The following is a 26,959-nucleotide window of genomic DNA, read 5'->3' on the forward strand; positions in this document are numbered from 1 at the left end:
ATACAAATCTAGGGGCTACAGATTAAAGAGATTGTACAGTCACAACACATGCCAAATATTTTACATGGTTATGTATCTGCCCCTGGCAAGAAGCAGAGTTCTATAGTAGAAAATTAAAGTAAAACCTGCAGGAAAGCATCTTTACATCACCTGAGAAGTTCACAGAATATTTTAAAGATCAGCACAGAATAAAACCTAGCCAAATTCAGCATTGATGAAGAAACATTTTAATATATACAAGATGCAACATATATAAAAAGGTAAATTACAACTTCAATTTATGAACAGAGAGTGTTTTCTCCTTCTTCTGTTTCTTCTTTAATTTGCTTGCATCTTTGATTTGCATTTTTACTTGATCTTGTAGTTGAGAAAAGAAGGCCTGGGATGATTTCAAGGCTTTGTCTTTACCTTCATCCTGTCAGTGGACAAAAGATCTGTTATAACCAAGAAATGTACAAACAGTGCCACTGTATTACTTACTAGTTACTCACATATAATGGTATTTGACTTAAAAAAAATCAGGTAACTCATTTTCAAAGGTTATTTTCCCCCACATTTTTATTCCACTCCTGCTATCTAAAGATTACATTCCCTTTCTAAACAGCAATTAGCATGACAGGTGAGAGCAGGCATCAAGAACAAATCCTTGCACGTCATGAACTACAACTGGATATCTGTATTTTGTGTTCTGCTTGCCTTCTGAAAAGGTAAGCACATTTAGAAGTAACCAAGTTGTTTTTCCTGTTAGTTTCTAATACTTCCAAATTTCAGAGATTTTTAACATTTAATTTATAAGGCATCATAGGTGGTGCACAAGTTTACTGTTTTACAGCATGCAAAACAAAATCAGTCTGATGAGATTATAGGGAGGGCTCCACAAAAAGGACAAAGTTAACCAGGAATATTCTATTACACCACAGCTTCAGTTACTCAAATCTTAGAAAGAACACAGAAACCTCAATCTCAATTGTGCATTTAAGTACTCCCACTTAATCAAGTGGAATGGTTTAAATGAAGGAAATGAGGAGCATGCTTTATTTGCAGGAACACCACAAAAAGGAGTACCTCACACAAAATCGTTTCTGCTTTGAGAACATACTTTCACATAAAGTAGTTGTATCATAGAGCTTTTTCATAGTTTTGCATATCTAAATATTAAGCTGCTTACAAATTCAAATATATTCCATACTCTGAGTAAGCTTTTAAAGGTTCTAAAGAACCACTTAGGAATGATGTATCATAATTACAGCAGTACCATCTACATAAATATGCATTATTAACAAGGGGGTCACTGCAAAGTGCTACAAGAGCTGTATATTTTCAGGCCTCAACACTGACATCATGCTGTCAGGATAATTAACAAAATCAGGACTAAAAGGCATTCAACCCTACTTTGCATAAGACAGCTACAACTAGAAAACTGCAGTTCAAAAGAACACAAGGGAAAGAAAGGGGAAGGGAGAATAAAAAAGAAACATAAATAATAAAGGAATATGCATCTGCGCTTTCTGTGCCTTCCTCCCTCTTTCTTTGCAACAGCTACACTTACCCTTTATATTTGCTCACACATAAGGTCACAGGGTTAGGGGGGTAAGCACAGATTCTATCCTTGTGCAAGATTTTTTGAGGGGATGAAGAAAGACTTGTGACAAGAGGGATGAGAGGGGAACAAACCTTATACTTTGTAATTCTTTGGGATATAGTAACCTTTTTTCTCTCTAGCTAAAACTGTCTATCCTTGGGATCTTAATATTCTGTAGCTGGGAAGCTCCAACTTAGACTGTCTTACCTTGAGCAGAGATGCTTTGCCTTCTTTTGTGAGCTGTTTTAATTTTGCTGCAGCAGCTTTTTTGCTGAGTTTTGTGCTTTGCTCTGGTTTCATCTTTTCAAGAAGCTTCTGGCGTTTCTCCCTCTCCCTTCGCCTCATACGTTTGTGGAGCTTTTTCCTTCTTAGTTCTCGTTTTTTGTCTGTGGGAGTCTTTTCTGCATCTGTTTTTACATCTCCAGCTTTGTTCTTTTCCTAGAGTGAACAAGATCCCTAGGTCCATAATCTGTCTCATTATTTCAAGTGAGTGCCAGCTCAAGGCAAGGCTGGATTAATGCAAAGGCCAAAAACTGGGAAAAGCTGGGAAATGAGATTTGTACAACTGATCGAGGACATGCTAATTGCTCTTCTCTACTGTCATTTAGCTTTCACCTTCCAAATACCCATACACATGTTGGGAAAACAGTTAGCATCACGTAATAGTCAAGATCAAAAACACAGCACAATATTACAGCACCAAATAAAATGAACTCTTTCCCCACCTTTCAGTTAGCAAAAAAAAAAAACACCCCCAAAAAACCCCCAACAACAACCAACACTAAAATGCTAGGCAAGAAGGTCCACAAGGTGAGGAACCACTCACCAGGGTGGGAAGGGGCAGAATTCCCACTGATCTGGCAGTAAACATCCTTCTGTAAACAACACAGATCCTCTCTCCATCCTTATGCAGTTTGATCCTTACCTTGATCTCCTCTGGTGCTAAGAGAGCAGCATCACTGACAGCAACAGGGGCCACTTCTTCCATACTTATGGCTGGAAGGTTGGAAACTATTTTAACTTCTGGTACCGGCTGGAAATAAGGAGACACATTCAAGCCTGAGCACAGCAGCTCACACTAACTGAAGATACCCAGTGTTTGGGTTTGTTTAGAGGCAATCACAGTGCATTTAATGTGAAGTAAGAATGAGCTCAGTAAACATCAATGTTTACTTTACTTTCCGTTTCCGAAATATATTTTGAAGTATGCAGTTTAAAAAACGGGGGGATACCCAACTTTATGAAACTTATGTACTTACTGGTTTGGGTGTGAAGTGGAAGTTACAGAGTGCATCCAGCTTCAGGAAGAGTGAGTCCATCATTTCCTGAATTTCTTTGTGTTCAGGATTTTCTTCCTCTTCAGTCTTTTGCTGCATTAATAATGCAACGTTACTGCAACAGCATTCCTAAAGGTATTTTACTTTAGTAAGACTGATAACAGCACAACGTACAACTAGGAGCCATTTCACTGGTGAACACCAAGAGAAAGATGAAAACTCTGTAAGCAGAGTTAGCAGTGTATAAATGAACATTCAAGATTATGTGGTGTGAACCTGAAGGAAAGGCACTGTTTCTGTTACCTGGTGAAGTTTCACGTATTCTTGCTCATAGATTTCAGCAAGACTCAGCTTACTCTTTTCATGATCCAAAGTGATACGTTTCTTGTATTCAAAAGCCTCCTCTTTCGGTTTTTCTTTTGGTACCACATCATCCCACGCCTGAGGAAATGACAAAGTAATGACCAAATGCAACTACAGTCAAGTATCAGGTGGTACAGCTTATTTAGAACATTTTTCAATGACTTATCTGGCATGCTAACTAGTTCACGCATGTGGCTTCCCAAAAACTCAGGAAGTTTCACATTTCCATTTGAAAAACAAAAAAAGTAATAAAAGTTATAACTCTAGCTTGTGTCCTTGTTTTTAGTGAATTCTGGCACAACCTGTAACAAATGTGTAATTTTCCTAAGTACTTAAAAACTCTCCCCCATATGTGCCAATTTTTTTTAATTCAACTAAGTCTCAACAAGCTGTGAGATACAAATTTTTTATCAGTGGTTTTTAAGAAAAATAAAGTAAACAATACAATTTTTTTAGCAGTGGCTTTTAAGAAAAATGAAGTAAACAACTGAGTTTTGATCAGTATTCAGAATGCTCAGAGCACTACAGATGGTAACAGCCAAAACTTACAGACTGGCATTATATTCCTAATAAACTCCTTACAGTTTTATCTGCAAACACTCATTTTTTGAAGCACACCAAAATCTGGCATATAACAGTGATGTAAAAATAGGGCGTCCTAGAAATCTAAAGACACAATGATCAAGGCAGAAGAATAAAACAGCCAGTTTCAGAAATTCAGATAATTCTACACCTGGAAGTCCTTCATCCTTGGAACGTGCCCTGTGAATGAAATCTATGAACTAAACAGGAAGGAACAAGTCAGGTAATATTGACCTCATCCAATATTCTCTGTTTAATGACATCTTCAAGCTGAAAAGTAGTTTCTTCTGTAATCACAGGTGCTGAAAGGAGAAAGAGAAGAATTTTAAGATTAGTGTTTCTCCAGCAAGAAATACCTTTTGTTCTATAAAGAAAAAACAATAGAAAAAGAAAGTAAAACCTTTACATAAATGTAATAATTGAAGGCGAAGTAAGTAAACGTAAGTAGAAGTCATATTATGTAAGGCTTGTAAATTACTAAATCTGTCACTGAATTAATGAACTTTCAGTTTAATTAAAAATTAACAAAAAATACTATAGTTTCCTGTAGCTTCCCCCGTGAAAATGGACCACCTCAAAATCCCATGAAGAAGTTTAACTTGGTGTTTTGTTACCCTGCTCTTGAGTCTCAGGTGTTTTCAGCAAGGTCAAAGGGAAGAACACTCAACGTGGTACCCAACATGCTTCCAGGAAAGCCCTCTCCCACTACTCACCCATTCGGACTGCATGGTCAAAGAGCACTGTTTCCTCCAGAAGGCTGTTCTCAGGTCGTTTTTGTCCAGTCACTTCTCCTTTAAGCTGCCAAGGTTTCTCCTCTAACAACTCTTCTTCTAAAGTTTTTATTTTCTTGCTCATCTGAAAAACACAATTTCCTAAGAAGTTTAAAACAGAGCTCACTAATAAATTCAAGGCAAGAAATTAATACTTATTTCAGGTCCTTCTAACCCCTCCTCATATAAAAAAGAGGGAACATATGATTGCATATATATCTGATGTAGATAAGCCGTATTTTTTTGCTTACATTGTAAATACCCTCTCCATACTTGCCAGAACAAATTACACAACCAGTAAGAAAAATATTTGCCATTGTTTTGAAGTATTAGCAAAATTAAAATAAAAATAAAAAACCCCAATGAAAACTGACACACAGTTACCTTCTCCTGCCTCTTCTCAAAAGATGACTTTGTTTCACTGGGCTCAATGCCCTTCTCTAATTGCATTTCAGTCACATCTTCTGTGTCACTGTCATCTGGCAAACTAAAAGTAACTTTTTTAGATGCTTCTTTACTTCTCATATTCTCCACCATTTCATCCATATCCTCAAACCTGTAACAATAAAATTTAAGATCAAATAAAGGTTGAAAAACCGCTACAGTTTTTTACATGAAGATATTTCAGCCCTTAGACGTTCACCTGTTATAACTCACAGTTCAGAAATACCACACATTTCAAAGATCCCTCCTAAAGCTAGGGGACACTAGGGAAACTTCTAGATAATTAAAATAATTTCAAAAAAATGAAGTTACAGCTCTTAAATGCTTTATGCAAATAAATATCAAGAGACAATACTCCAAAAAAAGGTAAACAAACCAATCTGAAATAAAGTGATAATGCAAACCATGCACATACAACAGTTAACTGAGAATGGCAAACCATGAAAGCGAGCCTGGCATTCCCACTGGTTTTTCTGCTTCAACTCAGTGTAAAATTACGAGGACATTTTCAAGTGCAAATAATGCAAATACTTACTCAGACATACTTTCTTCATTTTGCTCTTCAATAGCACTGTCTGATTCCCCTTCCTGACCATCTTCAACGTCATTACCTACTAAGTCACCATCATCACCATCAACTGGATCAAAGAAATCTTTGTATGTCATATCTCTAGAACTTTTAATTGGCTAAAAAGGTGAGAGAGAAAAGGAAAAAAACAAACAACAAATGGCAGCTGTTAAGACTGACAGATATCCAAGGGTATCCTCTCTTCTGAAGCCTTTAGTGCCTGGGGAATGGCACTACTGGTGGAACAGTAATTCAGTTTAGTGAAGCACTGACCTGTGGTGGGGCATCTTAGTAAAACTTATTTCTTTTACAAGTATTTAAAATACCCTACCACTTGAATATATGGAAGTCAAGGAGTGCTAGATTTTGCCAAATACGTGTTGGAATGCACACAAATTCCCTGGGTACATTTCTTACTTCTAGTAAGAATCTCTGGTAATATTAAATAACAAAAGATTTATTTTTCAAACAATTACTCATCAGCTTAAGCCATGTCAGAGTTACAAAGCAGTGTCCCTGGAAAAAGCCCTTTGTTCTGCATCAGTCTCCTTTGTGATCTGTACCTGCCAGCTGCCAATGCTGAGTGACAAACCTTTTCATTGTTGGGTCCCCAATTCTGCAAAGTGGTTTATTCCTTGTCACATACTATCTCTTCCTTTACTTAAGCAAAAGACCCAAGACCCATCTAAGGAGCGACTGGAATAACAGAATGCTATATTCTTCCACACTAGGACATTTTCTTACCAGATATACATGTTAAATACATTGTTAAAGTAAAGCTTCAGAAGGAGTCATTAGTCACCTCAGCAAACTTAACTAGGTAGTTTCTACTCGGAGTTCAACAGTTTATAGTCACCCTAACAGATACCAGATCTTGATGTAAAAGAAAAGAGATATCAGAAAATTATTTTACTAATATTCTTACTTTAACTTTAGCGTCTTCTGACTCTTCTGCCTCATCATCTGAGATAATGTCTTCAAAATAATTAATATCATTTTCATCATCATCATCTTCCTTCTCTGCCTGTTCTAAAAAAGCTTCCATCTCAGCCAGCTTGAAAAACTTGTCATCCACTACAGATTTTCTTCCCGCTTTTTTCAATGTGGTTTCCTCGGCTGTTTTAGTTTGTTGCTCCAGTGCTTCAATATCAAAGTCAATATCAGAATCCTCATCACTGCATTTCTGCATTATGCTTTCTCTGAGTTTACTTTGCTTTTCTTTAGCTTTAGTTATATCTTTTGTATAAACATCCTTCTGTTCAGCTTCTGCTTCCATTATGTTGTCTTCCAATTCCTCCTCACTGCTGGGCTCTGCATCAGAGCCATCCTCTTCCTGGTCCGAGAGAAGACAAAGATTGTCATCCTTGGCATCCCTGGCAATGGATTTCCTGAAGAAATCGAGAACTGCACTGTTCCGGAGCTCCAGTTGTTGCCAAATCTGTTCCTCATCAAAGTTTTCGATCACCAGCTCTTTTAGAGGACCCCCAGGCACGATGTGGTTTCCTTTATTCAAATCATAGAGAGTCTTTGTCAATGCTCTGAAGTTGGCAGCCAGTCCCTCTTGCACACTAAGAGCAGGGGAAAAAAGAAAATTAAAAGCACAAGTTCGTATTAGTTTTTTACTTTGCAGATTTTACCAGCTCTGATTCGTTTTACACCTTCCATGAAGTTATCGCATGGTCACATCTGCTTAGGCATTCTGGTGCTACAGAACAGCAGCTCTCAACAACTATTGGGGTGGCTTAACCTTCTACACATCTCCTGGAGTACTGCCACTACACACTCCTAGAAATAGAGACATAATTCCTAATCCTTTCAGCTTCATTACACTTTGTGTATGAAGCAGCAGCTGCACAGAACACTCTACCCTTCTCTAGCTGCATCTTACAATATGTCGATCACATTTAAGCGCTCCAGGAGTAAACAGTACAGCACTAAACACCTCAAACACCCGAGACCCAGACCTTTGGTTTTGAAGCGGTGACTGCCTTCCACCACAGCCTCATCCTCAACGGTGACTGCCTCCCTCCTCGGCCTTTACACCGAGTTTTTCTCTAGCGCTACCAATGCTTCCCCCCGCCGCGTACCTGAGGAAGCGCTCGGGGCGCGCGGCGGCCGCTCCCGTTACCCTGAGGCCCGTCTGGATGCCCTGGATGCCCGGGATACCCGAAACGGGCCCCGCCGCCATCGCTCCGCCGACACGTGCGGGCCGGCTCCGCCCCCCGCGCCACCGCCGGGCGGACCGGGCACCTCCCGCGGCCGCCGCCGAGGTTCCGCGCACAGCAGTTCCGCCACGGAGCTCCGGCCCGGCCCGCCCCCCGGGCCGCGGTGTTCCCGCCCCGCGGGCCGGCTCTCGGGAGCGCGTGGGCCGCCCGCAGGGGTTGCAGTTGCGGCGGCGGTCGGTTTCCCCCGTGAAGGGCGCAGGGTTGCCATAGACTGAGATGTTCATCGGCACTGGAAAACCTGTTCTAAATACAGCAAATACAGTCATCCTACTTCACAGTTTGGAGTCTCTGACCTAGATCATCATCATGGCTAGGCTTCGCGAACGAAGATTTGTGAAGGCACTATCCACATTTGCAGCAGGCACGCTGGTGGCTTATGAGGCCAATACGTGATAGACATATCCGATTGCAAAAGGCGCAGCAGAAAGACTCCTTAGATGGTGTATTTTGCAAGACACGGTTCTTTCTGCGTTGCCTTTTTTCCTCGAGAGTGATCCTGCGTGAGTTCTCAAAGGCTTCCGCAGCGTTATAGATGGTGTGTCTCCAGGCCTCCCGATTGGAGGCCAGAGTAGACCAGTTATGGTGATCAATATGGCCAAGGCTGAGATGTTGTTTCAGGGAGTCCTTGAATCTTTTCTTCGGGGCTCCTCTCATGCGGCAGCCAGTGGCAAGTTCACCATAGAGCAGGATCTTAGGGAGGCGGTGGTCCTTCATCCTTGAGACGTGCCCTGCCCATCGCAGCTGCGTTCTCAGTAACATGGCCTCAATACTTGTGACAGCTGCTTGCTCAAGTACAGATGTATTGGTCACAAAATCTGACCAGTGGATGTTAAGGATTGTACGGAGGCAGCGCTGATGGAAGCGTTCTAGGAGACGCAGGTGGTGGCGGTAGATGACCCATGATTCGGAGCCGTATAGGAGAGTAGACAAGACTATGGCTTTGTAAACACTGATCTTGGTGCTTTTCTTTAAGTGTTTATTACGCCATACTCTCTTGTGGACCTAGATACAATGGCTACTTTGGATGCACACGTTTCCAGCTCATTCTGTGAGCAAAACTCTGACGTTACCTGGCTCAGGCTAACAAGGAATGCACTCACACCCCTACACCATCAGCACAGCACTGCCAACTGCTCTTCAACTTGTTGCTTTGTTACATCACACAGTTTCCTTAAAGTTTATTTTATAAAGTCAATTTAAGCCCTACACTCCTTTACCCTTGTGGTTGCAGCCACCCGCAGCCCTTGAGCACCTTCAGCAACTGTGACCAACCTTCTAACTCCAGCACTGGTGCTGCCTCTGCTGCTTTCGTGTTTCCTTCTTACCAACAGATGAAGTCTGTTCAGTGTAGAGAAGACAATGCCCTGCAATGGTACTTCAGTGTGTCTTCTCACTGTCCCTTTGCACCCTCAACAAACCATCGTGTGGAGCAGGGCCCAGCCAGCAGTGTGACCTGTGCCTGCACTGCTCCGCACATCAGAAACACACCCAACACTTTACAGCCTGGGGTGGAATTTGAAGGTGTCAGATATTGGGACTTTTAAATATCCATTTTGACTGCTGACTTTGATCTGCACTTTTAATTATTCACATATTACCAGGTTTGAAATGGCACAAGCTGTTTGTATATTTGGGATGTATCTCAGCAGCCTGCAGTGTGCTGTACCTGACACAACAGGAATGCAGCATCAGCAGCCGGCCATGCTTTATGGCATCCTGGCCCGTACCAGGAATAGCGTGGCCAGCAGGACTAGAAGTGATTCTTGCCCTGTACTCAGCACTGGTAAGGCCACACCTTCAATCCTGAGGTCAGTTTTGGGCCCTTCAATTCAGGAAGGACATCCAGGTGCTGGAGCGTGTCCAGAGAAGGGCAATGCAGCTGGTGAAGGGTCTGGGGTACAAGTCTGATGAAGAGCGGCTGAAGGAGCTGGGGGGGGCTCAGCCTGGAGAAAAGGAGGCTCAGGGGAACTTTACTGCTCTCATCAACTCCCTGACAGGAGAGTGGAGCCAGGTGGGGGTCGGGCTCTGCTCCCAGGGAACATGGGACAGAACAAGAGGACAGTCTTAAGCTGTGCCAGGGGAGGTTTAGGTTGGACATTAGGTAGAATTTCTTCTCAGGAAGGGTGATCAGACATTGGAATGGGCTGCCCGGGGAGGTGGTGGAGTCATCTTCCCTGGAGGTGTTTAAGGAAAGAATGGACGTGGCACTGAGTGCAGTGGTCTGGCTGACAAGGTGGTGTTCAGTCACAGGTTGGACTCCATGGTCTCAGAAGTGTTTTCCAGCCTCATCGATCCTGTGATCCCGTGTGATTTGGTCAGAAGCGCTCTCTCTGCAGATGTCTCTGGCTATGTTTGGCCCCCTTGGCAGCGCTCCCCCAGCTCCAGGCAGCGCCCAGCGGCGGGCACGGCGCTCCCCTCACGGCGCTCCCCTCACGGCGCTCCCCTCACGGCGCTCCCCTCACGGCGCTCCCCTCACGGCGCTCCCCTCACGGCGCTCCCCTCACGGCGCTCCCCTCACGGCGCTCCCCTCACGGCGCTCCCCTCACGGCGCTCCCCTCACGGCGCTCCCCTCACGGCGCGCCGCGGGCCCAATGGGCGCCGAGCTGCGGGCGCGGCCCCTCGCCGTGATCCGCCCCCGGCGCCGCGCCCCCACCCGCGGGGCGGGGCGACCCGGACATGGCGGTGGTGCTGCGGCGCGGGGCGGCCGGTAACGGGCCGGGCGGGAACAGGCCGGGACCGGGGCGGGCGGGGGCAGGAACGGGGCGGGCGGTACCAGGGCTGGGGGGAGCGCCGTGCCCGCCGCGCTCGGTGCCCGCCCGGCCGGAGCCCCAGCCCCGCTCCGTGCCGGGGCTGGCAGGGCGATCTCCATGAGCGCCTCCCAGGCCAGACGAAACCACTGCTTTTTCAGTAGAAACAAGGTCTCCCGATCCAATTCACGGGCATATTAACAACTGGCATTAGCTGGCTTAGAGTGAATTTATGCAGCAAATTCCAAACTTGAGGCGCAAGGAGGAGCTTAGCTTTTTTAAGTCGGAGCTTGGCTTTTTTGGAGGTGAAATTCAACATCATTTCCCGTTCGTTATGATAACCTAGACTGTTTTCTCTCTTACTAATAAGCGAGGGTAGGTTAAACTCGCCATACCTAAACCACACTATTTTACTTGGTAGCCACAGACGGCAAGAGAAAAGTGAATGAGAGAACCGGCGCTGTCAGTGATCGATCAGTAGGATACTGGTAAAGAAAACACCTTTGTGTAGCTGCTCTTTGATGGAAGAAACCAGAGCTCAGTCTTTGTGACCTGTGAAGCCTGTCTGATTCCCAAAAGCCCCCTCCAGCTCCCAGCAGAGCAGCGCTATGGATGACCTAAGCTTAGTTGGCTGACTGAGTTCCCAGGATGCTCCCGCTGCCTTGAAATTGCTGGGATTTAAGGATGACCCTTGCTCCATGTGGTCCAGAGGGCTAACAACACACAGCCCCTGTGTGCTAGGCTCCCTGTGGTGAGAGCATCCTCTCCATGCTTGGGAGCTCTTCTCCACCTGAAATGGTTGACAATAGAGCAGTGCCCAGTCATGGGGTTCTCACTGCAACCCACTGTTGTAAAACCTCCCCGCAGAGAACCTGACTCAATTCAGTTGGCTTTGGTTTGTGTTTGATTCCTTAGCCATGTAAGTCAATGAACAGTGCCCCATGTTAGGAGCACCAAGCCTATGAATCAGCATTTGAGGGATGGGGATCTCAGTTTATGGGACTTGTTACTTCATGTTCATAATCTGCTCTGTCACAGAATGTAAGCCTCACCTGGTATAACTACATTTTAACTCTGATGTGCATACTACTAGTAGATCAGTCAACCATGAACAGAATAAAACCCAAATAGACCAATTTAAAAATGTTCTTTAAATGAAGCTGGAAAAGGTTCCATATATTCTGCAGTATCACTGAGGCTAGGAAGCCAGCATTCATCTATAAGAGCAGGGTCAGCTGGATCTTCTCTAAAGGACAAAATAGCAAGTCAAAATCAGATTTGGTTGTCAGTGTTTGAGAAATGAGATATTAAAAAGCAAAAAACAGTAGGGGCAAATGCTGTGTATACCAGGAGAAGCAACTTCACATGTGATTTGGGTCGGCATATGAAGGCTTTTCAGGCAGGACAGATACTTGGATGGACGCTTCAGTCATGTCTGCTGGCTTCACAAGACTCACAGAAAGTAATGTTTTTTAACACTAGAGAAACTTAATAATTACTTGAATAATTCTGTAAGTCAGTGGAGAAATGCTTTTCTGATTGAAGAAATTAGCCACAACAGTTAATAGGACTAGTTGTTTGATATATAAATAAATATAAGTGGTTTTTTCCTGAGACATGAAAGTAATGGGTTTTCAATCTGAAGTTTGCTGAAAAGGCTTTTTTTACTGCAGGATCATTTTCTGATTATTGGATTAGAAGAAGATTAGAATTTTAAGTAATCTATATAGTTACTAATCTAGGTAATGCAAGAAAAATGCGAATGCTTTTTGTTTAATCTCAGTCAATTCAATTATGGGTTTAAAATTAATGCTCTATACACATATGACTAGAGCTAGGGTAAATTCACAAGACTTCATGGAATAAATGTCCATATGAGTGGGCATTTAAGTATTTTTGACTTTACAAGAATCCTAGGAATATACTTCACTTTTTCAATTTATTGTCTTTCCAGGAAACGCCACAAAAATCAAATATTTATTGGGCAGAACCCAACAGAAAGAACATTTTCTGTTGCTATTTTTGCTATTGCTTCAGTAATAGCTGAGTAACAATCTGTCTCTGTCAATTTACTTGAAAATAGAAAAAATACAAATTAAACTATAATAACCATGTAGTCATATGCCCTGAGTGAAGTGCAGCAAGAATTACAGATGGGAGATGTAAAAAAGAATGGGAAAAATCTTAGTATTTCCTATTAGTAAAGATTGCTTGGAGAAAACCCTGCATCAGTAGTATTTCTATTGAACTGTGGTCTGTTCATATTTGGAAGAAAGAATAAAATAATAAAAGGCTCTGGGAAACATAACAAATGGTATAGTAAGGGATCCTTCTGTTTCAAAGGATTTTTCTCATTTGGAGAATACACTCCTTCTCCAAGTGGAAGAATTTCTCTTCAGCAAGAATTGAATCAGGTCTTTAAAAGTTACTGTAGGAAACTGAGCTGCTTCAGTAGAAGGTGTATCAGGTGGATACAAAAGACTATTGGGGGTTTTTTTGCTTTTTTTAACACATTATTTACTCTGTTGATCTGGTCAAACTCTAGTTAATTATCCACGTTTCTAATCATGTTGCCTAGACACTGCATGTTTCTTATGTTGTACATTATAGGCATTGCACAGTATTGCTTCCTCACGGAATTGCTTTGATCACCCCTCATCCAGATGCATTTAGATAGGAAGTCTATCTACAAAATAGTTTCAGCATAGACATCTCAAAACCAAGAATTTTTCTGTGTAGAGGTTGCTAGGGGATTTTTTGAACACATAAAAAGTTGAAAAGTAGTTGCTGTACTATACCAGTATGAGAACCTAAAGGTAACAAGTGAAGAAGAATTGTCCAGAACTCCTGGCTGAGACGAAGGAGATGACAGGATAGACTTTGTGAAAGTCTGGCAAGAAATAGTCCAGGGCAGTGACCTGCAGAACTGGACAAGTTTCTGGAAATAGTTTAATGTAGGATGTTGATTCTGAATAGACTTTTGTGATACTAAGTGCTTGGTAACATGTACTTTGCATGTTGTAATTCTAAGTGTCAAATGCACACAAACATTTCTTCTTCCATCACAGCACAATGCTCAGAAAGGCTTAAAGGATTACATAAATTGTCGTTGGGAAGAAAAATTAACTGATGGCTGTAGAGTCTTGAATTCCCGTGGAATGGTAGTTCTAAGTTTCATGCAGTGAAGATAAACTGATTTATTACAGCTACTACTGCCCTCCCAGAGTTCCCGGAGTCAGGGCAGGCTGTCCTTGGTTATTGCAGGGCATCCAGAATCTCAGGGCAGGCTTGGTACAATCTCTTAGCTGTCCTGGTTAGAACAGCTGGGACCGATTCATCACTGAATGGGTATAGCCCAAACTGTGTATTCTATAGCCCTCCATGCCATTTCCCAGAAACTGTTGTCAGTAGAGGCCTGCGAGGGGGGGGGGGGGGGGAATGTTCCTGAGCACCCTCATATCCTTTTATGGAATGAGCACCCTCATACCCTTTTATGGAATTCCCCGCTCTGAGGGGAGGACTGAACATTCCCACCTGAACTGGAGAGTATATAAACCTGGAGTTTCGGAACCCTTTTACCACTCGTGGGATCCAGAGGAGGACTGCAGCTCGTCGCTCTCAACCTGCAGCTCATCACCACCCTTGGCCGGACTACAGTTACCACTTTTGGTTGGACTGCAGCAGCTCTCCCATCAGCAGGTTTTTCCCTTCTCCCTTTGCTTTGGACTCAAGGGGGGGCCCAGGTAGCACTGCTTTGTTTGTGCCCCGGGGTGCTGGGTTGTACATTTGGGCTTTTGTGGGTTAGTGCCTGTTGCTTGTCTGTGTGGTTGTACTTATTGTATTATTTTATTAAATTGTTATTCTGACTTGTAATCTCTCTTTGAGTTGGCTTGGTTTCCTCTGCTGGTTAACTTTCAAACCAGCACAATTTTGGCGCCCAACGTGGGGCAGAGAGAGAGAAGTCAGAATCACAATTTCATTTTAAGCATTTGTCTATTTGGATATAGAAACTCCCTGATCACCATGTTGTTTGATGCATTCACGTGGATGTTGTATCTGAGCATGTTCATATTTCCACAAATGGGGAACTATTTGCCTGTTTTGATGCTCTTTTTAAAACCAGGGAGAGGGATCCAAATTGCTTTATTAGTTTACTATATTTATGTCATCATAACATCAGAAGCAATGAGTTTCATTGTAAATGTGTATTCAGTCCTGTTTGCCTGTCCTGGTTTGGGTTGCTACCTCTGGGGCCTCATTAAAAATCGCACCCAGCCCTTTGGGGAAACAGGGGGGAATGGTTGTTTCCAACCTCTCACCTCCTTCTTCCCCTTCAGACCTGCTACGACAGTTTTTGAAAATATTGAGTTCCCTTTTGATGTTAAGGACAGCATAATGTTATTGTTAGTGTTGCTTTGTCTGCTCTGTACTGTCTACACCATGTTTAGGGTCAGAACAGGGCCTTCTAGGGAGGTTGTTTGGACGCCTGCCCTGGGAGCAGATAATGCTGAGTGGCACGGGAAGTGGGAGGACATCGGCCAGTATTTGGAGAAGTTTTCTCCTCCAATGATCTGGAAATTCACCCCTGAACAACTGCAGGATCCTGTTAGCATGATAAGACTGGTGAAGGGAAAATGCTCTGGCAGCTCCAGAGATGGTCAGCTCACAGCAACCTGCTGGGCCCTGGCCACTGCCTACCGGACACTACTTGACATGGTACAGTGCTGTCAGGGGGAGGAGAGAAGGAGCAGATCCATAGGCACCACGTCCACCCAAACCACAACTGAGTCAGAGGGAGAAAGAAATGAATCAACCGGCACCGTGTCCACACAAACCATCGAGGAGCCAGAAGAACAACCCAAACCAATAGCAGTCGCCCCTGTCCAGAAAAGGAAATCAAAGACTAAATCAGTCCGTATAGCAAATGATGATGAAGAGGCAGGACCTTCACATCCACCGGAGGAGACAGAGCCAGAAATAATCACTCGGTCCCTATCCCTGGGTGAGCTACGTGAGCTCCGGAGAGAGTTCACACGACAGGCGAATGAGTCCATTCTGACCTGGCTGCTCCGAATCTGGGATGCCGCAGCTAACGATACAATCCTAGATGGGAGTGAAGCCAGACAGCTGGGATCCCTGTCTCGAGATGTAGTCATTGACCAGGGGATTGGAAGGAGGCAGGAAACTCTCAGCCTCTGGCGGCGACTGTTGTCCAGTGTGAGGGAGAGATACCTTTGTAAGGAGGACCTCCACGTACAGCAAGGACAGTGGAACACGATGGAACAAGGTATCCGGTGTTTAAGAGAATTAGCTGTACTGGAGATAATCTTTTCAGAGGATGAAAGATTCCCTAAAAGTCCAGATGCTGTACAGTGCACATCCCAGATGTGGTTAAAGTTTGCACGACTCGGGCCAGAAATGTATTCCCGCTACTTAGCAACGCTGCAATGGAGGGAAGGAGAGGACAAGGTGGGCGCGTTGGTCAGTAAACTCAGGATTTATGAAGACACTGTCACCGCTCCACTGCGAGCCCACGTCTCATGTGTGGAAACCAAACTGGCCAAACATGTCCGAAGCCTGGAAGAGAAGATTGAAGAGGGACACCAGAAGCTAAGAGAAGAAATTAAGGAAGGGATCTTCCATATCGCGCCAGGACAAACAAGAGTCTCTGCTATTAGGAGCCAGCGTCCCCCAGCTAAGGAGAGAGAACACACTCCATGTGGTAATCTATGGTTTTACCTCCGTGAGCACGGAGAAGATATGAGGAAGTGGGATGGGAAACCCACCTCTTCCTTAGCAGCCCGGGTACGTGAACTGAAAAGAGGAACAAGTGCCACAAGGAACTCTTCAAGGGTAAATGTTGCTCCAGTCTCTCGTGGGCAAGACTCCAGACGGTACAGGAATGATGATACGTCTGATCCTCTTGAAGGGACCTCCAGGTCATACTCACAAGAAGAGCACAACGAGTACCATGACCGGGATTAGGGGTACCCTGCCTCTAGCCAGGTAGAGGAGAGGGACAATCGAGTCTATTGGACAGTGTGGATTCGGTGGCCTGGCACACCAGAGCCACAAAGATATAAGGCCTTAGTGGACACCGGCGCACAATGCACTTTAATGCCATCAAGATACGTAGGGGCAGAATCCATCTCTATTTCTGGGGTAACAGGGGGATCCCAACAGCTGACTGTACTGGAAGCTGAAGTGAGCCTGACTGGGAAGGAATGGCACAGACACCCCATCGTGACTGGCCCAGAGGCCCCGTGCATCCTTGGCATAGATTACCTGAGGAGTGGGTATTTCAAAGACCCAAAAGGACTTCGCTGGGCTTTTGGCATAGCTACTGTGGAGACAGAGGAAATTAGACAGTTGAACACCTTGCCTGGTCTCTCAGAGGACCCCTCTGCTGTGGGACTGCTGAAGGTTGAAGAACAGTTGGTACCGATAGCCACAGCAACAGTGCACCGTCGGCAATACCGCACCGACCGAGACTCTGTGACCCCTATACATAAGATGATCCGTGACCTGGAGAGCCAGGGGGTGGTCAGCAAGACTCACTCACCCTTTAATAGCCCTATATGGCCAGTGCGTAAATCCAGCGGAGAGTGGAGGCTGACAGTGGATTACCGTGGACTCAATGAAGTCACACCACCCCTGAGTACTGCTGTGCCGGACATGCTGGAGCTCCAGTACGAGCTGGAGTCCAAGGCAGCCAAGTGGTATGCCACCATTGACATTGCCAATGCTTTTTTCTCCATTCCTTTGGCAGCGGAGTGCAGACCACAATTTGCTTTCACTTGGAGAGGTGTGCAGTACACTTGGAATCGACTGCCTCAGGGGTGGAAACACAGTCCCAGCATTTGCCATGGACTGATCCAGACTGCACTGGAAAAGGGCGAGGCTCCAGAACATCTACAGTACATTGACGACATCATTGTATGGGGGAACACAGCGGGCGAAGTCTTCGAGAAAGGAGAGAAGATAATCCAGATTCTCCTAAGAGCTGGTTTTGCCATTAAACAGAGTAAGGTCAAGGGACCTGCTCAGGAAATTCAGTTCCTAGGAGTGAAGTGGCAAGATGGACGCCGCCTAATTCCAATGGAGGTGATTAACAAAATAGCAGCCATGTCCCCACCAACCAGCAAGAAGGAAACACAGGCTTTCCTAGGCGCTGTGGGCTTTTGGAGGATGCATATCCCCGAGTATAGCCAGATTGTAAGCCCTCTCTACCTTGTGACACGGAAGAAAAATGATTTCCAGTGGGGCCCTGAACAACAACAAGCCTTTGAACAAATTAAACAGGAGATTGCCCATGCGGTAGCCCTTGGGCCAGTAAGGACAGGACAGGACGTGAAGAATGTGCTCTACACTGCAGCCGGGAAGAATGGCCCTTCCTGGAGCCTCTGGCAGAAGGTGCCTGGGGAGACCCGCGGACGACCGCTGGGATTCTGGAGTCGGGGATACAAAGGATCTGAAGCCAGCTATACACCAACTGAGAAAGAGATCCTGGCTGCTTATGAAGGAGTTCGAGCTGCCTCAGAAGTGATCGGCACCGAAGTGCAGCTCCTCCTGGCACCCCGACTACCAGTGCTGGGCTGGATGTTCAAGGGAAAAGTTCCTTCTACACATCACGCCACCGATGCCACATGGAGTAAGTGGATCGCTCTGATCACGCAGCGAACCCGGATAGGGAATCCTAATCGCCCTGGGATTCTGGAAATTATCACCAATTGGCCCGAAGGTGAGAGTTTTGGACTATCCTCTGAAGAAGAAGAAGAGCAGGTGACACGGGCTGAGGAGGCCCCACCATATGATAAGCTACCAGCAGATGAAAGGCGATATGCACTCTTCACGGATGGCTCCTGTCGCATGGTAGGGACAAACCGAAAATGGAAGGCAGCCGTATGGAGCCCCACACGGCGAGTTGCAGAAGCGACTGAAGGACAAGGTGGGTCAAGTCAGTTTGCAGAGCTTAAAGCCGTTCAGTTGGCTTTGGATATAGCTGAACGAGAGAAGTGGCCAAGACTCTATCTCTACACTGACTCATGGATGGTGGCCAATGCTCTGTGGGGATGGCTGGAACGATGGAAAAAGGCCAACTGGCAGCGCCAAGGGAAACCCATCTGGGCGGCAGAGATGTGGCAGGACATCGCTGGCCGGGTAGAGAAGCTGAGTGTGAAGGTCGGTCACGTAGACGCTCATGTAGGCAAGAAACGGGCTACTGAGGAGCATCGTAACAACGAGCAGGCGGACCGAGCTGCCAGGATTAAAGTCTCTCAGGTAGATCTGGATTGGCAGCACAAAGGAGAATTATTTCTGGCTCGATGGGCCCATGATGCCTCCGGTCACCAGGGGAGAGATGCAACATACAGATGGGCTCGTGACCGAGGGGTGGACTTAACCAAGGACATTGTCTCACAGGTCATCCATGACTGTGAGACATGTGCTGCCATCAAGCAGGCCAAGAGGGTGAAGCCTCTATGGTATGGTGGACGGTGGTCAAAGTACAGGTATGGGGAAGCCTGGCAAGTTGACTACATCACACTCCCCAAAACCCGCCAAGGCAAGCACTATGTACTGACCATGGTAGAAGGAAGTACTGGATGGCTGGAGACATACCCTGTGCCTCATGCCACTGCCCGGAATACCATCCTGGGCCTTGAAAAACAAGTCCTGTGGCGACATGGCACCCCGGAGAGAATTGAGTCTGATAATGGGACCCATTTCAAGAATGGCCTCGTAGACACCTGGGCCAAAGAGCACGGCATTGAGTGGGTGTATCATATCCCCTACCATGCACCAGCGGCTGGAAAAGTTGAGCGGTGCAATGGACTGCTGAAAACCACCCTGAAGGCACTGTGTGGGGAGACTTTCAAACACTGGGAGCTGCATTTAGCAAAGGCCACCTGGTTGGTCAACACCCGAGGCTCCATCAATCGAGCTGGCCCTGCTCAATCAGAACTTTTGCATACTGTAGATGGAGATAAAGTCCCTGTGGTGCATATGAGAGGAATGTTAGGGAAGACTGTTTGGATTAGTCCCACCTCAAGCAAAGGCAAACCCATCCGAGGGATTGTTTTTGCTCAAGGACCTGGTTCCACCTGGTGGGTAATGCAAAAAGATGGGGAGACACGTTGTGTACCACAAGGGGACCTTATTTTGAGTGAGAATGGTTTGTAATGTTTCATTGTATATATATATATATATATATAAGTGTATATAGTTTTAAGGAGACATAGTTTTTAAGGGGGTTAATTTGGGCATGACATGGACGGCATAGAATAAGGGGTGGATAATGTCCTGGTTAGAACAGCTGGGACCGATTCATCACTGAATGGGTATAGCCCAAACTGTGTATTCTATAGCCCTCCATGCCATTTCCCAGAAACTGTTGTCAGTAGAGGCCTGCGAGGGGGGGGGGGGGGGGTAATGTTCCTGAGCACCCTCATATCCTTTTATGGAATGAGCACCCTCATACCCTTTTATGGAATTCCCCGCTCTGAGGGGAGGACTGAACATTCCCACCTGAACTGGAGAGTATATAAACCTGGAGTTTCGGAACCCTTTTACCACTCGTGGGATCCAGAGGAGGACTGCAGCTCGTCGCTCTCAACCTGCAGCTCATCACCACCCTTGGCCGGACTACAGTTACCACTTTTGGTTGGACTGCAGCAGCTCTCCCATCAGCAGGTTTTTCCCTTCTCCCTTTGCTTTGGACTCAAGGGGGGGCCCAGGTAGCACTGCTTTGTTTGTGCCCCGGGGTGCTGGGTTGTACATTTGGGCTTTTGTGGGTTAGTGCCTGTTGCTTGTCTGTGTGGTTGTACTTATTGTATTATTTTATTAAATTGTTATTCTGACTTGTAATCTCTCTTTGAGTTGGCTTGGTTTCCTCTGCTGGTTAACTTTCAAACCAGCACACTTAGCAAAGTAGCACATTTGTGAATTTAAAGCTAAGAATGCCTCAAAGACTTCCAAAATGCTGCAGTGCCTCTGGCTTGGCCTGGAGGCATTGGGGACTCTGACTTGGCCTAAAGCAAACTGGCATGGAATTGAAGTGTGGCTTTTGTGAATATATCCTCTCATCTTATTCGAATTCTGGTGCTGGAAAAAATGGATACGATCACAATTCCTCCCCACCCTCTCCAGATTCTAGTACTCTGACAGATTAATCTTTAATGTAATTTGTTTGTAAGTATCCTTGTTTCATATGTTAGGGGGTTTTTGTGATTTTTTTAATAAAACAAGCAACCCTATAACTACTTGTAACCAACGCAGCAATGTGACACAGGGCAAAGATCAGCATTGCCTTGTCAGAGCAGTCTTTGAAGAGTTCTGGAGATAGAATCTAAGTCCTTTTTCATGACCAACATAACTGGTCTACTCTGGCCTCCAATCGGGAAGTCTGGAGACACACTATCTATAACGCTGCTGATGCTTTTGAGAACGCACGCAGGATCACTCTTGAGGAGAAAAGACAATGCAGAAAGAATCGTGCCTTGCAGAGTGTACCACCTGGGGAGTCTTTCTGCTGTGCCTTTTGCAACCGGACATGCCTGTCTCGTACTGGTCTTTTTAGCCACCGACGTGCTTGCAACAAGCGTGGGTAGAGCCCTTCCCAAATCTTCGTTCGCGAAGCCTGGCCATGAGTGCTTCTCCATGACTTCTTCATCTTTTCTCTACTTGTTGGCCCTAACCTTTGTGTCATGTGGTCATCCAGTATTCTTTTATAATTAACTTTTAATTTATGATGAGCCAGATCATATTCTTTTTCTTTAGTAAGTCACACTGAAGTCAGTGGCACCAGTTAAATTAAGCAAACTATTATGATTTTGGCCTTTAAAGATAATCTAAATTATTATTGGTCCGTTGGACATGATATTGTGCAAAGTACTTAGAACTGAAACATTTCTAAGCATCTTAAAATAGATCAGTAAAACAAAGTATAAGACCTGTATGGCATGTGAAAAGTAAGAAGGGCAAGTGACTTAATAACTGAAGAAAGATAAAAAATCAAACTAAGGAGATTTTAGGATTCCTTAAGCCTCAGATGTAACATGACATTTAATTCCTTGCTGGAGTTAGTCCTGACAGCTGAGAGCTAAAGTCTTTTATCTTTTGGATCTTGCAGTATTAGTTTTATCTGAGGTTTCATCTGGGTTTTCTTGTTGGTTTGCTATAACTGGAGATGTATAGCCATATCCTAATTTCTCTTATTTTGTAAGAAGCTCTGAAAGATTCAGAATGTGCTGTTGAGCACACTATACAGTTGACTGTTACAGTTGGTCATGTATTCCTCTTTTTAACAGGCATATGTAAGGATTTACACTAGATTTGAGTCTGGTTTGGGGTTTTGGGGTTTTTTTATACTTCTGAATATTTACTTAGTCTCTGAAAAAAATGTTCACTGAGCTAAATGACATTGCTGTCCTGTAGCCCTTAAAGGGGAAGGAGTAGGTATTGATACCTTCTCAAAAGCATTGTCTGAGTGCTATTCACTCTTTTTCAGGGCTTCTTACCAGATTGCAGACATCAGCTCCCACAGTAAGAACTCTGTCATCATCAAAGTCCTTTTCACAGAATATTCCAAGCTGTTTGTGGAAACTGGGCCGACTTAACCATGTGGCCATTGCAGTGCCTGATCTGGAGAAGGCTCAGTCCTTGTACAGAGATGTGTTGGGAGCCCAGGTGAGCGAGACTGTTGCTCTTCCTGAACATGGTGTCTACACTGTTTTTGTGGAGCTGGGAAATACCAAACTGGAACTTCTACATCCTTTAGGAGAGAAAAGTCCCATTGCAAGTTTTCTGCAAAAAAACAAGACTGGAGGAATGCATCATATCTGCATTGAGGTATTTTAACACAATATATTACATAATGAGATATATTAAAGTGTGCTTATTTTTTCATAGGTTTGACCTGTGTCAAGAACAAATATATAAGGCTGTCATAACTGTGAGAATTTTTATTTCGTAAGAAGTCTTAAACATGCCTTTTTTTCAGTTTTGGAAATCACAGTTCAGTGTCATGAGCTACATGATCATTTTTTCCTCTTGTGTGCTATAAAGACTAAATTGGGGAAGGAAGGGTTAAGTAGCCACTATGGAAGGTGGAGACCCCCAAGGACTTCTGAACAGGGTTGGATAGGTGTCAACTTCCTGACATAGAAGGACATACAGTGGGAAAAGAGAGTTGCAGGTTTAAGCTAAGGCATAACTTAGATTTTAGAAAGTTTCTTCCTGTTTGATATTTAGTTGATAATTATATACAGAAGTCAAAAGAGCTTGTCAGTTGTGTTTACCAAACAGAGTAAAGCCTCTAGAGTGCCTTCTGTCCTGTTCTTCCCTGCCCAGCAAAGAGAGATTGGTCTGGAAGAGATGTAAAGGTGCTGGGTAAAGTACTTATTTAGTGTGCTCGCGACTTAGTGTACCTATTTGATGCAAAATTTTATGCTGCTGCCTATATGTTTTAAATATTTTACAGAGCTGAGTCTTGCAAACTATTATTTCCAGCTGTAATTATGCAAAGTGTAATATTAAAAAGTAATGGGATTACTGATGTGAGTAAAAATTGTTTTCACAGTACATCTATAAAGACCAGTGTTTGCAGTTGTGTGCTCTCATTGGGAATTGAGAAATTTTGCATACACGTAGACATTGCAACTTTTCTTGCATTGAGTTTGCTTAATTGCCCATGATCAAGAGTAGGAAAATTAATTCTGTTTAAATTGACCCTAATTGTTAGGAAATGGGAATGTAGAAGAAAGAAGCAATTTGCATTAAGAATGATAAAAACCTCCAGCCTTCTGTAAGACCAGTGGTTCTCACTTACAGGTACAAGAGAAAGAAATTGTAGGCATTTCTCAGCAAAAAGAGCTCAAAGCTCCCAAGGGTTTCAAGTATATGTAATACTGTTTAAGAAGTTTAAATATGTGTTAGCAGCTGAAATTGTTCTATGTAGATCTCCATTTTGTATGAGATGTGATCTTGTTGCAGATGAACCAGATGGTTGTCAAGGAAAGTCATTTACTTCTCAATTTGATTATGAAAATTGAGAAGAATGGGACAAAAAAGTCATTTATGTGTTACCTGTACTGGAAACTTTAGAAGAAGCCAATGAGGCATTTAACATCAAGTGTGGCAACCCTCTCAAGAAGAGCCCAGCACCCATTTCAAACAGTGACAAGCGACACAACCAGCCTCAGAGGAGACAGGGGACAATAAGCATTGCAAACACAGCTTGCTACATTTACAGTTTTCCTTTTTTTTTTTTCCTTTTGACAAAATAACTGGAAAGGCATTATGTTGGACAATGTAGAATCTTCTGTTAAAAAAGAAAATTTATAACTCTGTACAGTAGGTCAAGCAAACCAGGAGTCATAATCTAACAGATAGTTTCAATGAATCGGGTAAACTAGTGCAATCAGATTTTCCTAAATGAAGTCTTGTGACTCATTAATATAATCTCTACACAAAAATAATAATAATGTTTAAAAATTAAGAAATTAAGAAAAAGATTGTCCTAAGTCAGTCATGTTTGTCTCCAGGTAAAAATAAATGGAAAATTACAGACTAATTTATGCAGAGAAAAAAGCTATCCATCGTTAAACTGGTATTTAAGTGGGACTGAAAAACAAATCTGGTCCCTACCATTGTCAGTCATAAAGATGTTAACCTCCCTCCTCCAATTTCCCATTCTCAGAATGGAAAATCTTACCATTTCAAAGGTAAATAGTCTTCCAAGTTGAGTAAAAATGGTTTTAATAAAAACTATTAAAGAATGTCAGTGTCAATTGATTGTTCCTTTGAAATTTAAAAAAATATTTTGTAGAAATATCGTTCTGTGAACAGTTTTATTGCAAAAAGCAGAATTGAAAAAATCCTTTCCATACTGAAGAGGAAGCCTAACAAGTTTATCAAAACACTCTTAATTTCTTCCATCTTGTACAAAGGAAAATTTAGATAGATGTTTTGATAGGGAACTTGTTTCATATAAGATAAATACTTTAAGAAGAAATTAAATTACTCCTGACCAGTCATAATTGAATTGAATACCTGCAGTGAAAAGCATGCTGGACACTTCGTAGAGTAAGAGAGGCCACTTCAGGGCAGATAAAACCTGACAGCCATTTTCTCTTTGCTTTTAGTAGTCTGGTAGTTGTGTGTGGGAAGAACTGAAGTGAGTGTAGAATATATGTGAACAAAACTGCTGCAAATGAGTAGGAATTAGGTGATGCCTGTTGCTCTGAATTAAAGTCAGGTATTTCCTTCTTCCCTGCAATGGCATCATGAGAGTTTATTCGGCAAATTATCTCCAGGCACTCCAGTCTTGAAAAATAGCGATGCTGTTATTTTAGTTCTAGGTCTTTATTGATTATTGATTATTGGATTTGCTATAATGAGTGTTAACTTTATTATTTAAAAAAGTGCATTTAAGGTTTTGGAAAATTCAGATTTCATGACATCAGACTTCAGATCACACTATGCAGCGTAGGCATATTTTTGTTAATTATGTATTTCTGTAGGAAACTGTACTGAAATATTAATGGCTACTATTATAGTTAAGTTCAATAGAAAGACCAGGTCCTATTCTGGGTATATTTTTGATATTTCCAAGCTTTTTTCCTTAGGAAATTTTATGAACCTTAACCTACTCAGAAGGAGGATATATAAATCTAAAAGGGCCTTTCCTTTTCCCTTCTGCCCATTGCTCTGCCTTTTCACCAGCATCTAACGAGTCAGTGTTCTGTCATCAATTAGAAAGGGAGGCATTTTTCTTTAATTATGGATAGTTTGAAAGCAATATGATCTTCCTAGTAATAGTAATGCAGAGTTTAGGTTATTTATGGAATCCTTATAAAGTAACAACATAAAAAAAATCAATGGGCTTTGTGCATGAGTGATTTTAGTTTATTAATGTCTTAAATATAGCAATCTATTTTAACAGCATTTTGTAAAATGTTCAAATAACTAATGTGTTATTTTTATTTTTAAGACTAAATGTTTTAAATGGTTTCATAATTTAATTTATTTTCAGAATTATATTAGAATTTAGAAATAACATTTTACTAAGGAATTACTAAAGCATAAAGTCTGCATAATACAGTGTCATATGTTAATTTGTGTGAACTGTATTTTTTTTATAAGGTTGATGACATAAAAGCGGCTATGACAGAACTGAAGAAAAAACAGATACGAATATTGAGTGAAGAGCCAAAAATAGGTGCACATGGCAAACCTGTGATTTTTCTTCACCCTAAAGATTGCCATGGAGTCCTTGTGGAACTTGAGCAAGCTTGAGCTGTAATATTCATAAATAAAACAATGGAATAGTTGTGAAGCTCCTGAGCTGGTGCTGGGAATGTTGATGTGGTATTTAGTCTTTACAAGTTCATTGTAGTTCCCACAGATTTAAGTACAGCTTTTGAGTACTGAAATAGTGCTTCAGGTTTAGGGTAATTTTCTTTTTTTTTTGTTGCTGATATGATTTTCAGAATTAATATCTTGACATTTCTTGAATTCTCTGTGATTCAAAAGACAAATACATGAGCCGAGTTACAAATGTACCATAGAAATTTATGTTTTGTTGCCTGTGCAGCATGATTTTACCTCTGTAACCACAGAAACTGTACAGTTTCTAGGTCAACCCACATTATTTTGTTCTACATTTCACAGCAGAGACCCACTTCTCAGTGACAACAATATAGCTTAGACATTCCCTTTAGAAATGAAGGAAAAATGAACCTTGTATTTTCTGTTTTCACCATTCACCATCTGTGCTTCACACTGATTGATTGGTTCATGAATAAAAAAATCCGTCTGTTATTGTATGGGTGTCTGCAATCAGTAAATAAGTTTTTCTTGGCATAGCAATTACTGCCAAGGAAGTTACCATGCATAAATCATCATTTAGTTGTTTTATGAACTCTGTGGATATGCAGGCAATGCCAGAAGAGTACCTGAAAAATCATTTGCCTGACATATATCTCAAACTGTAATGTACTTGTCACATTTTAGTTTTTTCAGTTACTGAATTTTTTTTTAAGCTTTATCCATAGAAGGGTATGTGGGAGAGACATGAAAAAGCAGTGATTAATCTTTTCGCTTACTTTACAGATAAGGTTTTCCTGTGCAAGAGCACTTAGAAGATCAGTGGAAAACACACGCCACCTAAGTCTTGGTTCCATAGAGTGTCTTGAACTTTAGAGCATCCAGCGCGCTTGTGTCACAGGCTGCAGGCACAGTTGGTTGACTTATTTATGGACAGACTTCACTTTACTGGTGTACATTACCCAAGCAGTCTTTGTCCTGATATTTTCTTTTATAGGTTTGTTTTGACATGTCAACTGTAGAAATCAAAGACTTGCGGTTTCTCTCTCTCTTTCTAGTTTTCTTAATCCTTAAAAA

General features: G+C 43.0%; 2 protein-coding genes across 4 annotated transcripts; one reads left to right on the forward strand and one right to left on the reverse strand.

Annotated features, from left to right (window-relative positions):
• Nucleotides 1-200: 200 nt before the first annotated feature.
• On the reverse strand, nucleotides 201-7,841 carry MPHOSPH10 (M-phase phosphoprotein 10). The gene is made up of 11 exons (XM_032699749.1): nucleotides 7,674-7,841; nucleotides 6,512-7,154; nucleotides 5,554-5,705; nucleotides 4,959-5,130; nucleotides 4,518-4,659; nucleotides 4,039-4,106; nucleotides 3,163-3,300; nucleotides 2,842-2,952; nucleotides 2,508-2,615; nucleotides 1,790-2,020; nucleotides 201-415 (listed from the first exon to the last, which is right to left on the reverse strand). The coding sequence occupies exons 1-11, from the start codon at nucleotides 7,772-7,774 to the stop codon at nucleotides 266-268; spliced, it is 2,016 nt and encodes a 671-aa protein (XP_032555640.1). The 5' UTR covers nucleotides 7,775-7,841; the 3' UTR covers nucleotides 201-265.
• A 2,621-nt stretch (nucleotides 7,842-10,462) lies between these two features.
• On the forward strand, nucleotides 10,463-26,382 carry MCEE (methylmalonyl-CoA epimerase). Of its 3 annotated transcripts, none has more exons than XM_032699752.1 (3): nucleotides 10,463-10,518; nucleotides 22,065-22,405; nucleotides 25,700-26,382. In XM_032699752.1, the coding sequence occupies exons 1-3, from the start codon at nucleotides 10,488-10,490 to the stop codon at nucleotides 25,850-25,852; spliced, it is 525 nt and encodes a 174-aa protein (XP_032555643.1). In that variant the 5' UTR covers nucleotides 10,463-10,487; the 3' UTR covers nucleotides 25,853-26,382. The 3 variants fall into 3 exon arrangements, with proteins under 3 accessions (XP_032555643.1, XP_032555642.1, XP_032555644.1); XM_032699751.1 differs by lacking the exon at nucleotides 10,463-10,518 and adding an exon at nucleotides 10,659-10,863; XM_032699753.1 differs by lacking the exons at nucleotides 10,463-10,518; nucleotides 25,700-26,382 and adding exons at nucleotides 10,659-10,863; nucleotides 23,298-24,647.
• Nucleotides 26,383-26,959: the final 577 nt, after the last annotated feature.

Source organism: Chiroxiphia lanceolata, chromosome 12 (assembly GCF_009829145.1).
Source record: "Chiroxiphia lanceolata isolate bChiLan1 chromosome 12, bChiLan1.pri, whole genome shotgun sequence".
NCBI classification, from domain to species: domain Eukaryota; kingdom Metazoa; phylum Chordata; class Aves; order Passeriformes; family Pipridae; genus Chiroxiphia; species Chiroxiphia lanceolata.

What these genes read in the sequence shown, in the direction of transcription:
- MCEE (XM_032699751.1), top strand. Translation starts at nt 10,791, where the DNA reads ATGCAGCAAATTCCAAACTTGAGGCGCAAGGAGGAGCTTAGCTTTTTT. An exon ending in GGAGCTTGGCTTTTTTGGAG is followed by an intron (nt 10,864 to 22,064) that starts GTGAAATTCAAC and finishes ACTCTTTTTCAG; the next exon opens with GGCTTCTTACCAGATTGCAG. An exon ending in TGCATCATATCTGCATTGAG is followed by an intron (nt 22,406 to 25,699) that starts GTATTTTAACAC and finishes TTTTTTTATAAG; the next exon opens with GTTGATGACATAAAAGCGGC.
- MPHOSPH10 (XM_032699749.1), bottom strand. Translation starts at nt 7,774, where the DNA reads ATGGCGGCGGGGCCCGTTTCGGGTATCCCGGGCATCCAGGGCATCCAG. An exon ending in CGCCCCGAGCGCTTCCTCAG is followed by an intron (nt 7,155 to 7,673) that starts GTACGCGGCGGG and finishes CCCTGCTCTTAG; the next exon opens with TGTGCAAGAGGGACTGGCTG. An exon ending in TCCACTTCACACCCAAACCA is followed by an intron (nt 2,616 to 2,841) that starts GTAAGTACATAA and finishes CCTTATTTCCAG; the next exon opens with CCGGTACCAGAAGTTAAAAT.